Genomic DNA, 19,804 nt, shown 5'->3' with positions numbered 1-19,804 from the left:
CCCTCGTTAGGAGAAAGCAGCAGACAAGTACATTACTGAGCATATTAATTGGCGCTAGGTGATTATCTATTTTTTTTTATATATATTGTATATTTTATTAATAAATAAGCCCCTCAGAACCAAAGATTAATGTATTACATCTAACATGTATATTACCGTAGTGTTATATGTTATAAGACAATAATTCTTTGCTTGTATCTCAAACTTTGTCACTGAGGAACATAAAACCCTTTCTGTGCAGAGACCGTGGATGTGATCCGGACAGGGGGAGATGTACTATAGAGACCAGAAGCTGGAAGAACATGTGAGGTATGGGGGAGATTGGGAGTATAAGGGATAAAAATCAGCTTCCGGTCTCATTGGTGCGAGTTTTCTTACTATGGACGTCAGAGCCATATTACTTCTTCTAATAATAACCTACAACATGACATAAATAACATCAATTTCCTTATAATGGGGGGAACACAGCAGCTTTCACGGAAGCTACAATATCTCCTGATGCTGCTGTTCTATCCACAGATATATGGTAAGACAGGGATCCTTCTGTGAATTGATTTCCTCTAGACCATTAATAAAACCTCCCACTCATTACTCGTTGCAATCACATAGTCATACTGTGCCGCTAGAAGTGAGCGAATTATTGTACAAAGTTTCAGCACAAAAAAGTTACTCTATGGCAAGGATGTGCAGTCAGTTAATAGTTGGGAAATAAATGCTGGAGCAGTACGATTTTTTCACTGTGGATACAAAGGGGTGTATTTACTAAGCCTTGGAATGAGATAAAGTGAATGGAGATGAAGCACCAGCCAATTAGCTCCTAACTGTCACTTTACAGGCTGTGTTTGAAAAATGACAGTTAGGAGCTGATTGGTTGGTAGTTTATCTCCATCCACTTTATCTTCATCGACGGCTTAGTAAATAGACCACAAAGTCCTACCAACCAAGGACCCCTCAACATAAAATCTTTTGGGACTAGTATTTTAACACTATTAGTGAACCTGCGCCCTAACAGCTAACCCACACCTTCTATATACTCCAAGGGATCCTGGTTTCCCCGCCATCTCTGAGTGGCAGCAATGCTCTAGTCTTAGGAAACCTAGGACACCTCTATTCCGCTGAGCGGCACTAACATTGCACCCCACTCCTGTCTACAATGTTATATTACGCATTTATTTAAACTGGTGCACAGGAAAATGTTGGTGTAATACATAGTAACCCGTCAGATGTTTGCCCTCACCTTCTAAACTGCATGACGCAAATAACACTTCGACGCTAGCTGAAATATGGCCGCTGGCGTCCGCTATCTGGGTGGAGCATTGCATTGTGTGGGTCACATAGGATGCCGATTCCTGATAACGACCCTATGGAAATGCTCACAATCCTTATCATGCATGGCAGAAAAGACGTCTGGAAGATCACGGCCAGGGGCTTGTGTATGCGGTTCTCTTCTCTCATACGCTGAAATTGCGCCAGGAACTGATCAGGACGCTTGGCCTAAGAGCCAATGCCGCCAGATCTCAGCCAGCCATGTGCGTGGCCAGATTGTACAGTAATCCTCATGCTGGGTATACACCTAAAGATTTTCTGTCCAACCATCCAACTAGTTGATTGGTTGGAATGAAAATCTGGTAACGTATGGGAGTAACTGACAATCTGCAATTTGCTCCCAAACGCCGGAAAATGGACAAAAACTGTTGTTTGAACAAATTGTTTAGATCAAACATTTAACAAACTTGTCTGACGTCATTTCATCTGTTTTCTGGCATTTAGGAGCAAATTGCTGATCATCAGTTACTCCCATACGTTACCAGATTTTCATTCCAACCAATCAACTACTGTAGTGTAATTGCATGTTTGGACAGAAAATCTTTAGGTGTGTATTCAGACTTAAGGCCCCCATACATCAGAGATTGATTGCAGCAATCGTGCAATTTGCAATCGATTGTGTATAAAAATGTTTCCCTTTATCAAATTGCACGAGTGCTGCAATCAATCTCTGATGTATGGGACCCTTTACACAGGAGCCTCGGGATGGACCGTTGCCAAACCAAATTTAGTTTTATCTGTAGCCTTTTCAACAATTTTGTTTTCACATGTGCTCCCCAGTGACTGTGAGTGCGGAGGACAGACAAATGAAGACTTACGCCCGTATTCAATTAGAGGCGAAAAGTCGGAAAGTTTCGCCTGTCTGACTTTCCGCCTCCTTCGCCTGTTTCAGAGGCGAAAACTTATCGTCCACGTACCCACTTTTCCCCCTATTCAATTCCTAAACATGCGAAAACAGAAGGCGGCAGATGCGGAACAGGCGGAAAGTACTGTCAGAAGTGGGGAAATCAGTCTGTACCCCCCAAAAAGATGGACTACCATAGAGAATTAATGTAGATATGTAGTAAGAGCCCTAATAAAAGTGTTTGGGGTACTTAAGTAGTTTAATTTAAATTGCTTCTTACTTTCGTCTTTGCAAATGTGGTGAAGAATGGCATAAAGCTGTATTTTTTGGTGAAAATAAGTAGTTCTGTCAAATTTGGGGTACATGAAAATGGGTGCTAGCATATTTTAATGTTTCTAAAGTTAACTTTTGAAAAAATTACAAAAACGCACCTGTTACAAGCACCTGCAATCCCCAAAACACCTGACCCATCCTTGCAGACCCCCAAGAAGTCTATTTCGCTAGTTTTTATTCTTGTCCCCCCCACTTTTTACTTTTTTGCCCCAAAAATCAAAGTACTTTTTTGGGGTGTTCGTAGATTTTTTTTTCAAGATTTGGCCTTTGGGGGAGTGTCCCAAGGGCTCTGGGTCGTTTCCCCATGTTTACACCCCAAAATAAAGATTTTACATTTCTTTTCACCTGCTAATCATAGGCAAATATTTTACGCCTATTACATTGCATTGAGTTTCCGCTTAGGCGACTTCCGGCTGGAGTTGGCGAAAAGCGTCAATAGGCGAAATTTTTTACGGCTTTTCGCCTCTAATCGAATACGGGCCTTAGAGTACATGACATAAGACTGAGGGGTGAAAATGGTCTGTAGACCAGTGATAGCCAGTACAGCCGGTGCTAGATGTGAAAGTTGGGGCAATGATTAATGCACACATCCCCCAGCTCTTACTTACTGGATGTTGTGGGGATCTTAGTGGTGGCTTTCTGTTGCTCAGTGGTGGCATTCTGGTACTCAGTGGTGGCGTTGACGTCTGGACTTGTTTCTGTAGTGTCAGCAGGTTCCGTTGTATTTGTCGTGTCGGTTGGATGTGATACATTTGTAGTGGTTGAAGTCTCATTGCTGATGGTTGGAGTTGTCACCGTCTGATTGGTGGCCACAGTTGTCATATTCTGGGCGCTGGTCGTATTGTTGCTGGGTGGATTACCTGTAGGTGCTGTGTTATTGTTACTTGTGGTTGGTAAGATTGTACTGTTCGTAGGACTTTGTGATGTCACTGCTGATGTGGTCACATTGGAAGACCCTAAAACAAGAGACAATAAGCGAATAAAATCGATGTTGGGTAATTTTCCCGAGAGCCATATAGAGCCCAAATATATGACAACACTACGTTTTTTTTTCTTTCTAATCAAGATGTTAAAGAATCAACACGTGTGGGATCTAGTATGATCGTACGTAGGTGTCTGAATTGATTTTAATATGGTTAAGGCTGATCAATAATAGTCATAATACTGATATTTGTATACTGTAGCACTTTTCTCCCAATAGGATTCAAAGCACTTTACATTTGCATTTATATAGACAAAACAAAAAAATCATGATACATAATAAACTTAAGTATTAATATACAACAGAGAAGCATTCGGGTTGTATTTTCTTGTTTTAGAAACCAATGGGGCATTAATGAAACGCGCGAGTAAGCAGCCAAGTCTTGAGCCTGTTTTTGAAGGTGTCCAGAGTGGCGACCTCTCGGACTGCGCGGGGAAGCGAATTCCAGCGAGTCGGAGGCGCAAAGCTAAAAGCTCGACCCCAAATGTAGAAACTATTCTAGGTACTGCAAATGGAAATAAGCAAGTGTTCTAACCATACCTTTATCTCCATGTCATGCGAACATTATGGTGTTATCTTTCACAGAATGTGGAGGAATTCATGTATTTCCATTTTAAGGGGAGTTATCACCATTTTTGACAAAATCCCCCAATAGTGCATTTCAGCGCGATCAATGTGTGATCTACCAACAAGACCAAAACCAGCCACCTGTACCTAGAAAGTTAGCACGCTATTTGACCCTCAAAACCTACTGAGGCAAGTTCAGTTTTGGGTACCCCATTATAGGTGCAACCATCACCCTAACAGTTGGAAATAAACATAGTGTCTCTTAGGGGTAAATTTAATAAAGTGAAAGTTTTTAGAAGTGAGTTTTAAAAGTGATGTTGCCCATAGCAACCAATCAGATTATAGCTATTATCTTCTAGAAGGTGCTAGTTAAATGTTAAGTAGAATCTGATTGGTTTCTATGGGCAACATCACTTTTAAAACTCACTTCTAAAAAGTCTCACTTTAGTAAATTTACCCCTAATACTCTCAGATCATTTCCCTGTAAACTGCAGTATACAGTCTTGTTGCCCCTTACACTGTAATAAATCCGTCTATTAAGGAAGTGTATACATTATGATTGCTAGTTCCTGGACCACCCTCACAGAACTCGTATGTGTCCGTCCTGGTAATATTATAACACACCAGGTTCCAGCATGGTTTCCATGATGGGAGGCCAGAGACCCTCTTACCTTCTTGCACTGAGGAGGCCAGTAGAAGGCCGGAGATCACACAAATCAATGAAAGTCCCCTCATTGTTCCGTCACCACTTGGCTGGCAAATGACTTTATGTTACAAGGCTTCTCATCTTTAAGCTGCAGACGGGTCCAGAGTCCACAATGTCATTGACGTCAGATGCTAACGGTTAATTATTAGGGTTTTCACGCCAACAGGTTTGCAGAGGCAAATGAAGCACCATCCTCTGTTGTAAGCCATCATGGCACCATGGACCTATACAGCATAACCTACAGCACAGGTTCTCAAACTCGGTCCTCAGGACCCCAAACAGTGCATGTTTTCCAGGTCTCCTCACAGAATAACAAGGGAAATAATTATCTCCACCTGTGGATCTTTAAAAATCTGTCAGTGAGTAATGAACACACCTGTGCACCTGCTGGGTGACCTGGGAAATGTGACCTGTGTAGGGTCCTGAGGACCGAGTTTGAGAACCACTGACCCACAGGAAACTGTAACCTATAGACTACACACCGCCCCAGAAACAAGGTCCCGGCAGGATCAGAGTTAATCGTAGCTGTGTCGGATAATAAAATAAGTTATGCTGAGAGATAAGAGAGGACTTTGTTCTGTTCTCTGCCTCATATTTTGATAACGATCTTTATGGGCGCTGTTAAGTTACAGACCCACTTCCATGATGTCTTCATCAAGGTGTGTCGTAGGAATAGCTTATACGTGGACCTTCAGCACTGATACATTATCGGTGTTACAGTCAGTTTTGTAATTGGCACACCTCATATCTGATCAATGACCAAATCTCACAGCAATGTAGCTTATGCAAAGCACTGACGTTTATCCTCCTGACGTCAACATGTGTTTTGATGTGACACGCAAAAGGGCCACGTAAAGTTGTCCATGAGAATTACAGTCTCCACCTAGGTCAGCTCCAGCCACGTTAAGGGGTATATTTACTAAAGTGAGAGTTTTTAGAAGTAGAGATGTTGATCATAGCAACCAATCAGATTCTAATTAACATTTAACTAGCACCTTCTAGAAAATAATAACTAGAATCTGATTGGTTGCTATGGGCAACATCTCCACTTCAAATAACTGTCACTTTAGTAAATATATCTCTAAGTGCCTGTCCCTGTGATTTACTTATTGTTACGCCAAAGCCGACTCTTACCGGGAATTGGACTCGTTTGAAATTAAAGAATCGTTTTTCGCATAAATGAAATAGGAGCGGTAAAACAAGGAAAAACTGACATTGTGTATCAGTAAACAGGGCTTATATCAATTTTTCTGGAAAAAAACAGATAATACGTATCATTCTCTACTTGGTATAAAATAAAACCCATCGTTGTGATATATCTTTCACGGTTTAGGCAACGTAAGCCAAGAAAGCGCTCAGGGCGTCCGTTTTCATTGGCTTGCTTCACTAAAATCATCACTGCTCGGCTCCCTTATGTCATACATTAATGTATCCTACACCTAATCCTTCCTCCACACATGCTCTATACACTAGTGACACCTACATCACTAATATCATCACTGCTCTGCTCCCTATTGTCATACATTACTGTGTCATACACCTAATCCTTCCTCCACACATGCTCTATACACTAGTGACAGCTGTATCACTAATATCATCAGTGCTCTGCTCCCTTGTGTCATACATTACTGTGTAATACACCTAATCCTTCCTCCACACATGCTCTATACAATAGTGACACCTACATCACTAATATCATCACTGCTCTGCTCCCTATTGTCATACATTACTGTGTCCTACACCTAATCCTTCCTCCACACATGCTCTATACACTAGTGACATCTACATCACTAATATCATCACTGCTCTGCTCCCTTGTGTCATACATTACTGTGTCCTACACATAATCCTTCCTCCACACATGCTCTATACACTAGTGACAGCTACATCACTAATATCATCACTGCTCTGCTCCCTATTGTCATACAGTACTGTGTCCTACACCTAATCCTTCCTCCACACATGCTCTATACACTAGTGACAGCTACATCACTAATATCATCACTGCTCTGCTCCCTTGTGTCATACATTACTGTGCAAAACACCTAATCCTTCCTCCACACATGCTCTATACACTAGTGACACCTACATCACTAATATCATCACTGCTCGGCTCCCTATTGTCATACATTACTGTGTCCTACACCTAATCCTTCCCCCACACATGCTCTATACACTAGTGACAGCTACATCACTAATATCATCACTGCTCTGCTCCCTATTGTCATACATTACTGTGTCCTACACCTAATCCTTCCCCCACACATGCTCTATACACTAGTGACAGCTACATCACTAATATCATCACTGCTCTGCTCCCTTGTGTCATACATTACTGTGTCCTACACCTAATCCTTCCTCCACACATGCTCTATACACTAGTGACACCTACATCACTAATATCATCACTGCTCTGCTCCCTATTGTCATACATTACTGTGTTATACACCTAATCCTTCCCCCACACATGCTCTATACACTAGTGACAGCTACATCACTAATATCATCACTGCTCTGCTCCCTTGTGTCATACATTACTGTGTCATACACCTAATCCTTCCTCCACACATGCTCTACACACTAGTGACAGCTACATCACTAATATCATCACTGCTCTGCTCCCTTGTGTCATACATTAATGTGTCATACACCTAATCCTTCCTCCACACATGCTCTATACAATAGTGACAGCTACATCACTAATATCATCACTGCTCTGCTCCCTTGTGTCATACATTACTGTGTCATACACCTAATCCTTCCTCCACACATGCTCTATACACTAGTGACAGCTACATCACTAATATCATCACTGCTCTGCTCCCTTGTGTCATACATTACTGTGTCATACACCTAATCCTTCCTCCACACATGCTCTATACACTAGTGACAGCTACATCACTAATATCATCACTGCTCTGCTCCCTTGTGTCATACATTACTGTGCAAAACACCTAATCCTTGCTCCACACATGCTCTATACACTAGTGACAGCTACATCACTAATATCATCACTGCTCTGCTCCCTATTGTCATACATTACTGTGTCATACACCTAATCCTTCCTCCACACATGCTCTATACACTAGTGACAGCTACATCACTAATATCATCACTGCTCTGCTCCCTATTGTCATACATTACTGTGTCATACACCTAATCCTTCCTCCACACATGCTCTATACACTAGTGATATCTACATCACTAATATCATCACTGCTCTGCTCCCTATTGTCATACATTACTGTGTCATACACCTAATCCTTCCTCCACACATGCTCTATACACTAGAGACAGCTACATCACTAATATCATCACTGCTCTGCTCCCTATTGTCATACATTACTGTGTCCTATACCTAATCCTTCCTCCACACATGCTCTATACACTAGTGACATCTACATCACTAATATCATCACTCCTCTGCTCCCTATTGTCATACATTACTGTGTAATACACCTAATCCTTCCTCCACACATGCTCTATACACTAGTGACAGCTACATCACTAATATCATCACTGCTCTGCTCCCTTGTGTCATACATTACTGTGTCATACACCTAATCCTTCCTTCACACATGCTCTATACAATAGTGACATCTACATCACTAATATCATCACTGCTCTGCTCCCTATTGTCATACATTACTGTGTCCTACACCTAATCCTTCCTCCACACATGCTCTATACACTAGTGACAGCTACATCACTAATATCATCACTGCTCTGCTCCCTTGTGTCATACATTACTGTGTCCTACACCTAATCCTTCCTCCACACATGCTCTATACACTAGTGACAGCTACATCACTAATATCATCACTGCTCTGCTCCCTATGGTCATACATTACTGTGTCATACACCTAATCCTTCCTCCACACATGCTCTATACACTAGTGACAGCAACATCACTAATATCATCACTGCTCTGCTCCCTTGTGTCATACATTACTGTGTCATACACCTAATCTTTCCTCCACACATGCTCTATACACTAGTGACAGCTACATCACTAATATCATCACTGCTCTGCTCCCTTGTGTCATACATTACTGTGTCATACACCTAAACCTTCCCCCACACATGCTCTATACACTAGTGACAGCTACATCACTAATATCATCAGTGCTCTGCTCCCTTGTGTCATACATTACTGTGTCCTACACCTAATCCTTCCTCCACACATGCTCTATACACTAGTGACATCTACATCACTAATATCATCACTGCTCTGCTCCCTTGTGTCATACATTACTGTGTCATACACCTAATCCTTCCTCCACACATGCTCTATACACTAGTGACATCTACATCACTAATATCATCACTGCTCTGCTCCCTATTGTCATACATTACTGTGTCCTACACCTAATCCTTCCCCCACACATGCTTTATACACTAGTGACAGCTACATCACTAATATCATCACTGCTCTGCTCCCTTGTGTCATACATTACTGTGTCCTACACCTAATCCTTCCTCCACACATGCTCTATACACTAGTGACAGCTACATCACTAATATCATCACTGCTCTGCTCCCTATTGTCATACAGTACTGTGTCATACACCTAATCATTCCTCCACACATGCTCTATACACTAGTGATAGCTACATCACTAATATCATCACTGCTCTGCTCCCTTGTGTCATACATTACTGTGTCATACACCTAATCCTTCCTCCACACATGCTCTATACACTAGTGACAGCTACATCACTAATATCATCACTGCTCTGCTCCCTTGTGTCATACATTACTGTGTCCTACACCTAATCCTTCCTCCACACATGCTCTATACACTAGTGACAGCTACATCACTAATATCATCAGTGCTCTGCTCCCTTGTGTCATACATTACTGTGCCATACACCTAATCCTTCCTCCACACATGCTCTATACACTAGTGACAGCTACATCACTAATATCATCACTGCTCTGCTCCCTTGTGTCATACATTACTGTGCAAAACACCTAATCCTTCCTCCACACATGCTCTATACACTAGTGACAGCTACATCACTAATATCATCACTGCTCTGCTCCCTTGTGTCATACATTACTGTGTCATACACCTAATCCTTCCTCCACACATGCTCTATACACTAGTGACAGCTACATCACTAATATCATCACTGCTCTGCTCCCTTGTGTCATACATTACTGTGCAAAACACCTAATCCTTCCTCCACACATGCTCTATACACTAGTGACACCTACATCACTAATATCATCACTGCTCTGCTCCCTTGTGTCATACATTACTGTGTCATACACCTAATCCTTCCTCCACACATGCTCTATACACTAGTGACAGCTACATCACTAATATCATCACTGCTCTGCTCCCTATTGTCATACATTACTGTGTAATACACCTAATCCTTCCTCCACACATGCTCTATACACTAGTGACAGCTACATCACTAATATCATCACTGCTCTGCTCCCTTGTGTCATACATTACTGTGTCATACACCTAATCCTTCCTCCACACATGCTCTATACACTAGTGACAGCTACATCACTAATATCATCACTGCTCTGCTCCCTTGTGTCATACATTACTGTGTTATACACCTAATCCTTCCTTCACACATGCTCTATACAATAGTGACATCTACATCACTAATATCATCACTGCTCTGCTCCCTATTGTCATACATTACTGTGTCCTACACCTAATCCTTCCTCCACACATGCTCTATACACTAGTGACAGCTACATCACTAATATCATCACTGCTCTGCTCCCTTGTGTCATACATCACTATGTCCTACACCTAATCCTTCCTCCACACATGCTCTATACACTAATGACAGCTACATCACTAATATCATCACTGCTCTGCTCCCTTGTGTCATACATTACTGTGTCCTACACCTAATCCTTCCTCCACACATGCTCTATACACTAGTGACAGCTACATCACTAATATCATCACTGCTCTGCTCCCTATGGTCATACATTACTGTGTCATACACCTAAGCCTTCCTCCACACATGCTCTATACACTAGTGACAGCTACATCACTAATATCATCACTGCTCTGCTCCCTTCTGTCATACATTACTGTGTCATACACCTAATCCTTCCTCCACACATGCTCTATACACTAGTGACAGCTACATCACTAATATCATCACTGCTCTGCTCCCTTGTGTCATACATTACTGTGTCATACACCTAAACCTTCCTCCACACATGCTCTATACACTAGTGACAGCTACATCACTAATATCATCAGTGCTCTGCTCCCTTGTGTCATACATTACTGTGTAATACACCTAATCCTTCCTCTACTAATGCTCTATACACTAGTGACACCTACATCACTAATATCATCACTGCTCTGCTCCCTATTGTCATACATTACTGTGTCATACACCTAATCCTTCCTCCACACATGCTCTATACACTAGTGACACCTACATCACTAATATCATCACTGCTATGCTCCCTATTGTCATACATTACTGTGTCATACACCTAATCCTTCCTCCACACATGCTCTATACACTAGTGACAGCTACATCACTAATATCATCACTGCTCTGCTCCCTTGTGTCATACATTAATGTGTCATACACCTAATCCATCCTCCACACATGCTCTATACACTAGTGACACCTACATCACTAATATCTTCACTGCTCTGCTACCTTGTGTCATACATTACTGTGTCCTACACCTAATCCTTCCTCCACACATGCTCTATACACTAGTGACAGCTACATCACTAATATCATCAGTGCTCTGCTCCCTTGTGCCATACATTAATGTGTCATACACCTAATCCTTCCTCCACACATGCTCTATACACTAGTGACATCTACATCACTAATATCATCACTGCTCTGCTCCCTTGTGTCATACATTACTGTGTCATACACCTAATCCTTCCTCCACACATGCTCTATACACTAGTGACATCTACATCACTAATATCATCACTGCTCTGCTCCCTATTGTCATACATTAATGTGTCATACACCTAATCCTTCCTCCACACATGCTCTATACACTAGTGACAGCTACATCACTAATATAATCACTGCTCTGCTCCCTTGTGTCATACATTACTGTGTCATACACCTAATCCTTCCTCCACACATGCTCTATACACTAGTGACATCTACATCACTAATATCATCACTGCTCTGCTCCCTATTGTCATACATTAATGTGTCATACACCTAATCCTTCCTCCACACATGCTCTATACACTAGTGACAGCTACATCACTAATATCATCACTGCTCTGCTCCCTTGTGTCATACATTACTGTGCAAAACACCTAATCCTTCCTCCACACATGCTCTATACACTAGTGACAGCTACATCACTAATATCATCACTGCTCTGCTCCCTATTGTCATACATTACTGTGTCATACACCTAATCCTTCCCCCACACATGCTCTATACACTAGTGACACCTACATCACTAATATCATCACTGCTCTGCTCCCTTGTGTCATACATTACTGTGTCCTACACCTAATCCTTCCTCCACACATGCTCTATACACTAGTGACACCTACATCACTAATATCATCACTGCTCTGCTCCCTTGTGTCATACATTACTGTGTCATACACCTAATCCTTCCTCCACACATGCTCTATACACTAATGACAGCTACATCACTAATATCATCACTGCTCTGCTCCCTATTGTCATACATTACTGTGTCATACACCTAATCCTTCCTCCACACATGCTCTATACACTAGTGACAGCTACATCACTAATATCATCACTGCTCTGCTCCCTTGTGTCATACATTACTGTGTAATACACCTAATCCTTCCTCCACACATGCTCTATACACTAGTGACAGCTACATCACTAATATCATCACTGCTCTGCTCCCTTGTGTCATACATTACTGTGTCCTACACCTAATCCTTCCTCCACACATGCTCTATACACTAGTGACAGCTACATCACTAATATCATCACTGCTCTGCTCCCTATGGTCATACATTACTGTGTCATACACCTAATCCTTCCTCCACACATGCTCTATACACTAGTGACAGCAACATCATTAATATCATCACTGCTCTGCTCCCTTGTGTCATACATTACTGTGTCATACACCTAATCTTTCCTCCACACATGCTCTATACACTAGTGACAGCTACATCACTAATATCATCACTGCTCTGCTCCCTTGTGTCATACATTACTGTGTCATACACCTAAACCTTCCCCCACACATGCTCTATACACTAGTGACAGCTACATCACTAATATCATCAGTGCTCTGCTCCCTATTGTCATACATTACTGTGTCATACACCTAATCTTTCCTCCACACATGCTCTATACACTAGTGACAGCTACATCACTAATATCATCAGTGCTCTGCTCCCTACTGTCATACATTACTGTGTCATACACCTAATCCTTCCTCCACACATGCTCTATACACTAGTGACATCTACACCACTAATATCATCACTGCTCTGCTCCCTATTGTCATACATTAATGTGTCATACACCTAAACCTTCCTCCACACATGCTCTATAGAATAGTGACAGCTACATCACTAATATCATCACTGCTCTGCTCCCTTGTGTCATACATTACTGTGTCATACACCTAATCTTTCCTCCACACATGCTCTATACACTAGTGACAGCTACATCACTAATATCATCACTGCTCTGCTCCCTTGTGTCATACATTACTGTGTCATACACCTAAACCTTCCCCCACACATGCTCTATACACTAGTGACAGCTACATCACTAATATCATCAGTGCTCTGCTCCCTATTGTCATACATTACTGTGTCATACACCTAATCCTTCCTCCACACATGCTCTATACACTAGTGACATCTACATCACTAACATCGTCACTGCTCGGCTCCCTTGTGTCATACATTAATGTGTCATACACCTAAACCTTCCTCCACACATGCTTTATAGAATAGTGACAGCTACATCACTAATATCATCACTGCTCTGCTCCCTTGTGTCATACATTACTGTGTCATACACCTAATCCTTCCTCCACACATGCTCTATACACTAGTGACATCTACATCACTAATATCATCACTGCTCTGCTCCCTATTGTCATACATTACTGTGTCCTACACCTAATCCTTCCCCCACACATGCTTTATACACTAGTGACAGCTACATCACTAATATCATCACTGCTCTGCTCCCTTGTGTCATACATTACTGTGTCATACACCTAATCCTTCCTCCACACATGCTCTATACACTAGTGACACCTACATCACTAATATCTTCACTGCTCTGCTACCTTGTGTCATACATTACTGTGTCCTACACCTAATCCTTCCTCCACACATGCTCTATACACTAGTGACAGCTACATCACTAATATCATCAGTGCTCTGCTCCCTTGTGTCATACATTACTGTGCCATACACCTAATCCTTCCTCCACACATGCTCTATACACTAGTGACAGCTACATCACTAATATCATCACTGCTCTGCTCCCTTGTGTCATACATTACTGTGCAAAACACCTAATCCTTCCTCCACACATGCTCTATACACTAGTGACACCTACATCACTAATATCATCACTGCTCTGCTCCCTTGTGTCATACATTACTGTGTCATACACCTAATCCTTCCTCCACACATGCTCTGTACACTAGTGACAGCTACATCACTAATATCATCAGTGCTCTGCTCCCTATTGTCATACATTACTGTGTCATACACCTAATCCTTCCTCCACACATGCTCTATACACTAGTGACATCTACATCACTAACATCGTCACTGCTCGGCTCCCTTGTGTCATACATTAATGTGTCATACACCTAAACCTTCCTCCACACATGCTCTATAGAATAGAGACAGCTACATCACTAATATCATCACTGCTCTGCTCCCTTGTGTCATACATTACTGTGTCATACACCTAATCCTTCCTCCACACATGCTCTATACACTAGTGACATCTACATCACTAATATCATCACTGCTCTGCTCCCTATTGTCATACATTACTGTGTCCTACACCTAATCCTTCCCCCACACATGCTTTATACACTAGTGACAGCTACATCACTAATATCATCACTGCTCTGCTCCCTTGTGTCATACATTACTGTGTCATACACCTAATCCTTCCTCCACACATGCTCTATACACTAGTGACACCTACATCACTAATATCTTCACTGCTCTGCTACCTTGTGTCATACATTACTGTGTCCTACACCTAATCCTTCCTCCACACATGCTCTATACACTAGTGACAGCTACATCACTAATATCATCAGTGCTCTGCTCCCTTGTGTCATACATTACTGTGCCATACACCTAATCCTTCCTCCACACATGCTCTATACACTAGTGACAGCTACATCACTAATATCATCACTGCTCTGCTCCCTTGTGTCATACATTACTGTGCAAAACACCTAATCCTTCCTCCACACATGCTCTATACACTAGTGACACCTACATCACTAATATCATCACTGCTCTGCTCCCTTGTGTCATACATTACTGTGTCATACACCTAATCCTTCCTCCACACATGCTCTGTACACTAGTGACAGCTACATCACTAATATCATCAGTGCTCTGCTCCCTTGTGTCATACATTACTGTGCCATACACCTAATCCTTCCTCCACACATGCTCTATACACTAGTGACAGCTACATCACTAATATCATCACTGCTCTGCTCCCTTGTGTCATACATTACTGTGCAAAACACCTAATCCTTCCTCCACACATGCTCTATACACTAGTGACACCTACATCACTAATATCATCACTGCTCTGCTCCCTTGTGTCATACATTACTGTGTCATACACCTAATCCTTCCTCCACACATGCTCTGTACACTAGTGACAGCTACATCACTAATATCATCAGTGCTCTGCTCCCTTGTGTCATACATTACTGTGCCATACACCTAATCCTTCCTCCACACATGCTCTATACACTAGTGACAGCTACATCACTAATATCATCACTGCTCTGCTCCCTTGTGTCATACATTACTGTGCAAAACACCTAATCCTTCCTCCACACATGCTCTATACACTAGTGACACCTACATCACTAATATCATCACTGCTCGGCTCCTTATTGTCATACATTACTGTGTCATACACCTAATCCTTCCTCCACACATGCTCTATACACTAGTGACACCTACATCACTAATATCATCACTGCTCTGCTCCCTTGTGTCATACATTACTGTGTCATACACCTAATCTTTCCTCCACACATGCTCTATACACTAGTGTCATCTACATCACTAATATCATCACTGCTCTGCTCCCTATTGTCATACATTACTGTGTCATACACCTAATCCTTCCTCCACACATGCTCTATACACTAGTGACAGCTACATCACTAATATCATCACTGCTCTGCTCCCTTGTGTCATACATTACTGTGTCATACACCTAATCCTTCCTCCACACATGCTCTATACACTAGTGACAGCTACATCACTAATATCATCACTGCTCTGCTCCCTTGTGTCATACATTACTGTGTCATACACCTAATCCTTCCTCCACACATGCTCTATACACTAGTGACATCTACATCACTAATATCATCACTGCTCTGCTCCCTATTGTCATACATTACTGTGTCCTACACCTAATCCTTCCCCCACACATGCTTTATACACTAGTGACAGCTACATCACTAATATCATCACTGCTCTGCTCCCTTGTGTCATACATTACTGTGTCATACACCTAATCCTTCCTCCACACATGCTCTATACACTAGTGACACCTACATCACTAATATCTTCACTGCTCTGCTACCTTGTGTCATACATTACTGTGTCCTACACCTAATCCTTCCTCCACACATGCTCTATACACTAGTGACAGCTACATCACTAATATCATCAGTGCTCTGCTCCCTTGTGTCATACATTACTGTGCCATACACCTAATCCTTCCTCCACACATGCTCTATACACTAGTGACAGCTACATCACTAATATCATCACTGCTCTGCTCCCTTGTGTCATACATTACTGTGCAAAACACCTAATCCTTCCTCCACACATGCTCTATACACTAGTGACACCTACATCACTAATATCATCACTGCTCTGCTCCCTTGTGTCATACATTACTGTGTCATACACCTAATCCTTCCTCCACACATGCTCTGTACACTAGTGACAGCTACATCACTAATATCATCACTGCTCTGCTCCCTTGTGTCATACATTACTGTGCAAAACACCTAATCCTTCCTCCACACATGCTCTATACACTAGTGACACCTACATCACTAATATCATCACTGCTCGGCTCCTTATTGTCATACATTACTGTGTCATACACCTAATCCTTCCTCCACACATGCTCTATACACTAGTGACACCTACATCACTAATATCATCACTGCTCTGCTCCCTTGTGTCATACATTACTGTGTCATACACCTAATCTTTCCTCCACACATGCTCTATACACTAGTGTCATCTACATCACTAATATCATCACTGCTCTGCTCCCTATTGTCATACATTACTGTGTCATACACCTAATCCTTCCTCCACACATGCTCTATACACTAGTGACAGCTACATCACTAATATCATCACTGCTCTGCTCCCTATTGTCATACATTACTGTGTAATACACCTAATCCTTCCTCCACACATGCTCTATACACTAGTGACAGCTACATCACTAATATCATCACTGCTCTGCTCCCTTGTGTCATACATTACTGTGTCATACACCTAATCCTTCCTCCACACATGCTCTATACACTAGTGACAGCTACATCACTAATATCATCACTGCTCTGCTCCCTATTGTCATACATTACTGTGTAATACACCTAATCCTTCCTCTACACATGCTATATACACTAGTGCCAGCTACATCACTAATATCATCACTGCTCTGCTCCCTTGTGTCATACATTACTGTGTTATACACCTAATCCTTCCTTCACACATGCTCTATACAATAGTGACATCTACATCACTAATATCATCACTGCTCTGCTCCCTATTGTCATACATTACTGTGTCCTACACCTAATCCTTCCTCCACACATGCTCTATACACTAGTGACAGCTACATCACTAATATCATCACTGCTCTGCTCCCTATGGTCATACATTACTGTGTCATACACCTAATCCTTCCTCCACACATGCTCTATACACTAGTGACAGCAACATCACTAATATCATCACTGCTCTGCTCCCTTGTGTCATACATTACTGTGTCATACACCTAATCTTTCCTCCACACATGCTCTATACACTAGTGACAGCTACATCACTAATATCATCACTGCTCTGCTCCCTTGTGTCATACATTACTGTGTCATACACCTAAACCTTCCTCCACACATGCTCTATACACTAGTGACAGCTACATCACTAATATCATCAGTGCTCTGCTCCCTTGTGTCATACATTACTGTGTAATACACCTAATCCTTCCTCTACTAATGCTCTATACACTAGTGACACCTACATCACTAATATCATCACTGCTCTGCTCCCTATTGTCATACATTACTGTGTCATACACCTAATCCTTCCTCCACACATGCTCTATACACTAGTGACACCTACATCACTAATATCATCACTGCTATGCTCCCTATTGTCATACATTACTGTGTCATACACCTAATCCTTCCTCCACACATGCTCTATACACTAGTGACAGCTACATCACTAATATCATCACTGCTCTGCTCCCTTGTGTCATACATTAATGTGTCATACACCTAATCCATCCTCCACACATGCTCTATACACTAGTGACACCTAGATCACTAATATCTTCACTGCTCTGCTACCTTGTGTCATACATTACTGTGTCCTACACCTAATCCTTCCTCCACACATGCTCTATACACTAGTGACAGCTACATCACTAATATCATCAGTGCTCTGCTCCCTTGTGCCATACATTACTGTGTTATACACCTAAACCTTCCTCCACACATGCTCTATACACTAGTGACATCTACATCACTAATATCATCACTGCTCTGCTCCCTATTGTCATACATTAATGTGTCATACACCTAATCCTTCCTCCACACATGCTCTATACACTAGTGACAGCTACATCACTAATATCATCACTGCTCTGCTCCCTTGTGTCATACATTACTGTGTCATACACCTAATCCTTTCTCCACACATGCTCTATACACTAGTGACAGCTACATCACTAATATCATCACTGCTCTGCTCCCTTGTGCCATACATTACTGTGTTATACACCTAATCCTTCCTCCACACATGCTCTATACACTAGTGATATCTACATCACTAATATCATCACTGCTCTGCTCCCTTGTGTCATACATTAATGTGTCATACACCTAATCCTTCCTCCACACATGCTCTATACACTAGTGACATCTACATCACTAATATCATCACTGCTCTGCTCCCTTGTGTCATACATTACTGTGTCATACACCTAAACCTTCCTCCACACATGCTCTATACACTAGTGACATCTACATCACTAATATCATCACTGCTCTGCTCCCTATTGTCATACATTAATGTGTCATACACCTAATCCTTCCTCCACACATGCTCTATACACTAGTGACAGCTACATCACTAATATCATCACTGCTCTGCTCCCTTGTGTCATACATTACTGTGTCATACACCTAATCCTTTCTCCACACATGCTCTATACACTAGTGACAGCTACATCACTAATATCATCACTGCTCTGCTCCCTTGTGCCATACATTACTGTGTTATACACCTAATCCTTCCTCCACACATGCTCTATACACTAGTGATATCTACATCACTAATATCATCACTGCTCTGCTCCCTTGTGTCATACATTAATGTGTCATACACCTAATCCTTCCTCCACACATGCTCTATACACTAGTGACAGCTACATCACTAATATCATCACTGCTCTGCTCCCTTGTGTCATACATTACTGTGTCATACACCTAATCCTTCCTCCACACATGCTCTATACACTAGTGACATCTACATCACTAATATCATCACTGCTCTGCTCCC

At 41.9% G+C, this 19,804-nt stretch overlaps 1 protein-coding gene across 1 annotated transcript in view; it reads right to left on the bottom strand.

The window, feature by feature from the left end:
- The window catches only part of MUC13 (mucin 13, cell surface associated), a 54,700-nt gene extending 49,730 nt beyond the window's left edge, over window positions 1–4,970 (bottom strand). The window contains exons 1-2 of the mRNA XM_088457737.1: window positions 4,724–4,970; window positions 3,112–3,459 (exon numbers count right to left, since the gene is read on the bottom strand). Of these exons, the coding sequence (XP_088313863.1) occupies window positions 3,112–3,459; window positions 4,724–4,787 (412 nt within the window). The 5' untranslated portion in view covers window positions 4,788–4,970. The remainder of the gene's footprint in view (window positions 1–3,111; window positions 3,460–4,723) is intronic.
- Window positions 4,971–19,804: the final 14,834 nt, after the last annotated feature.

The sequence above is a fragment of the Taudactylus pleione genome, unplaced genomic scaffold, assembly GCF_031769625.1.
Source record: "Taudactylus pleione unplaced genomic scaffold, aTauple2 ptg000781l, whole genome shotgun sequence".
NCBI lineage: Eukaryota > Metazoa > Chordata > Amphibia > Anura > Myobatrachidae > Taudactylus > Taudactylus pleione.
The sequence above is the reverse complement of the archived record's forward strand: the minus strand, read 5'-3'. Positions and strand labels throughout refer to the sequence as shown.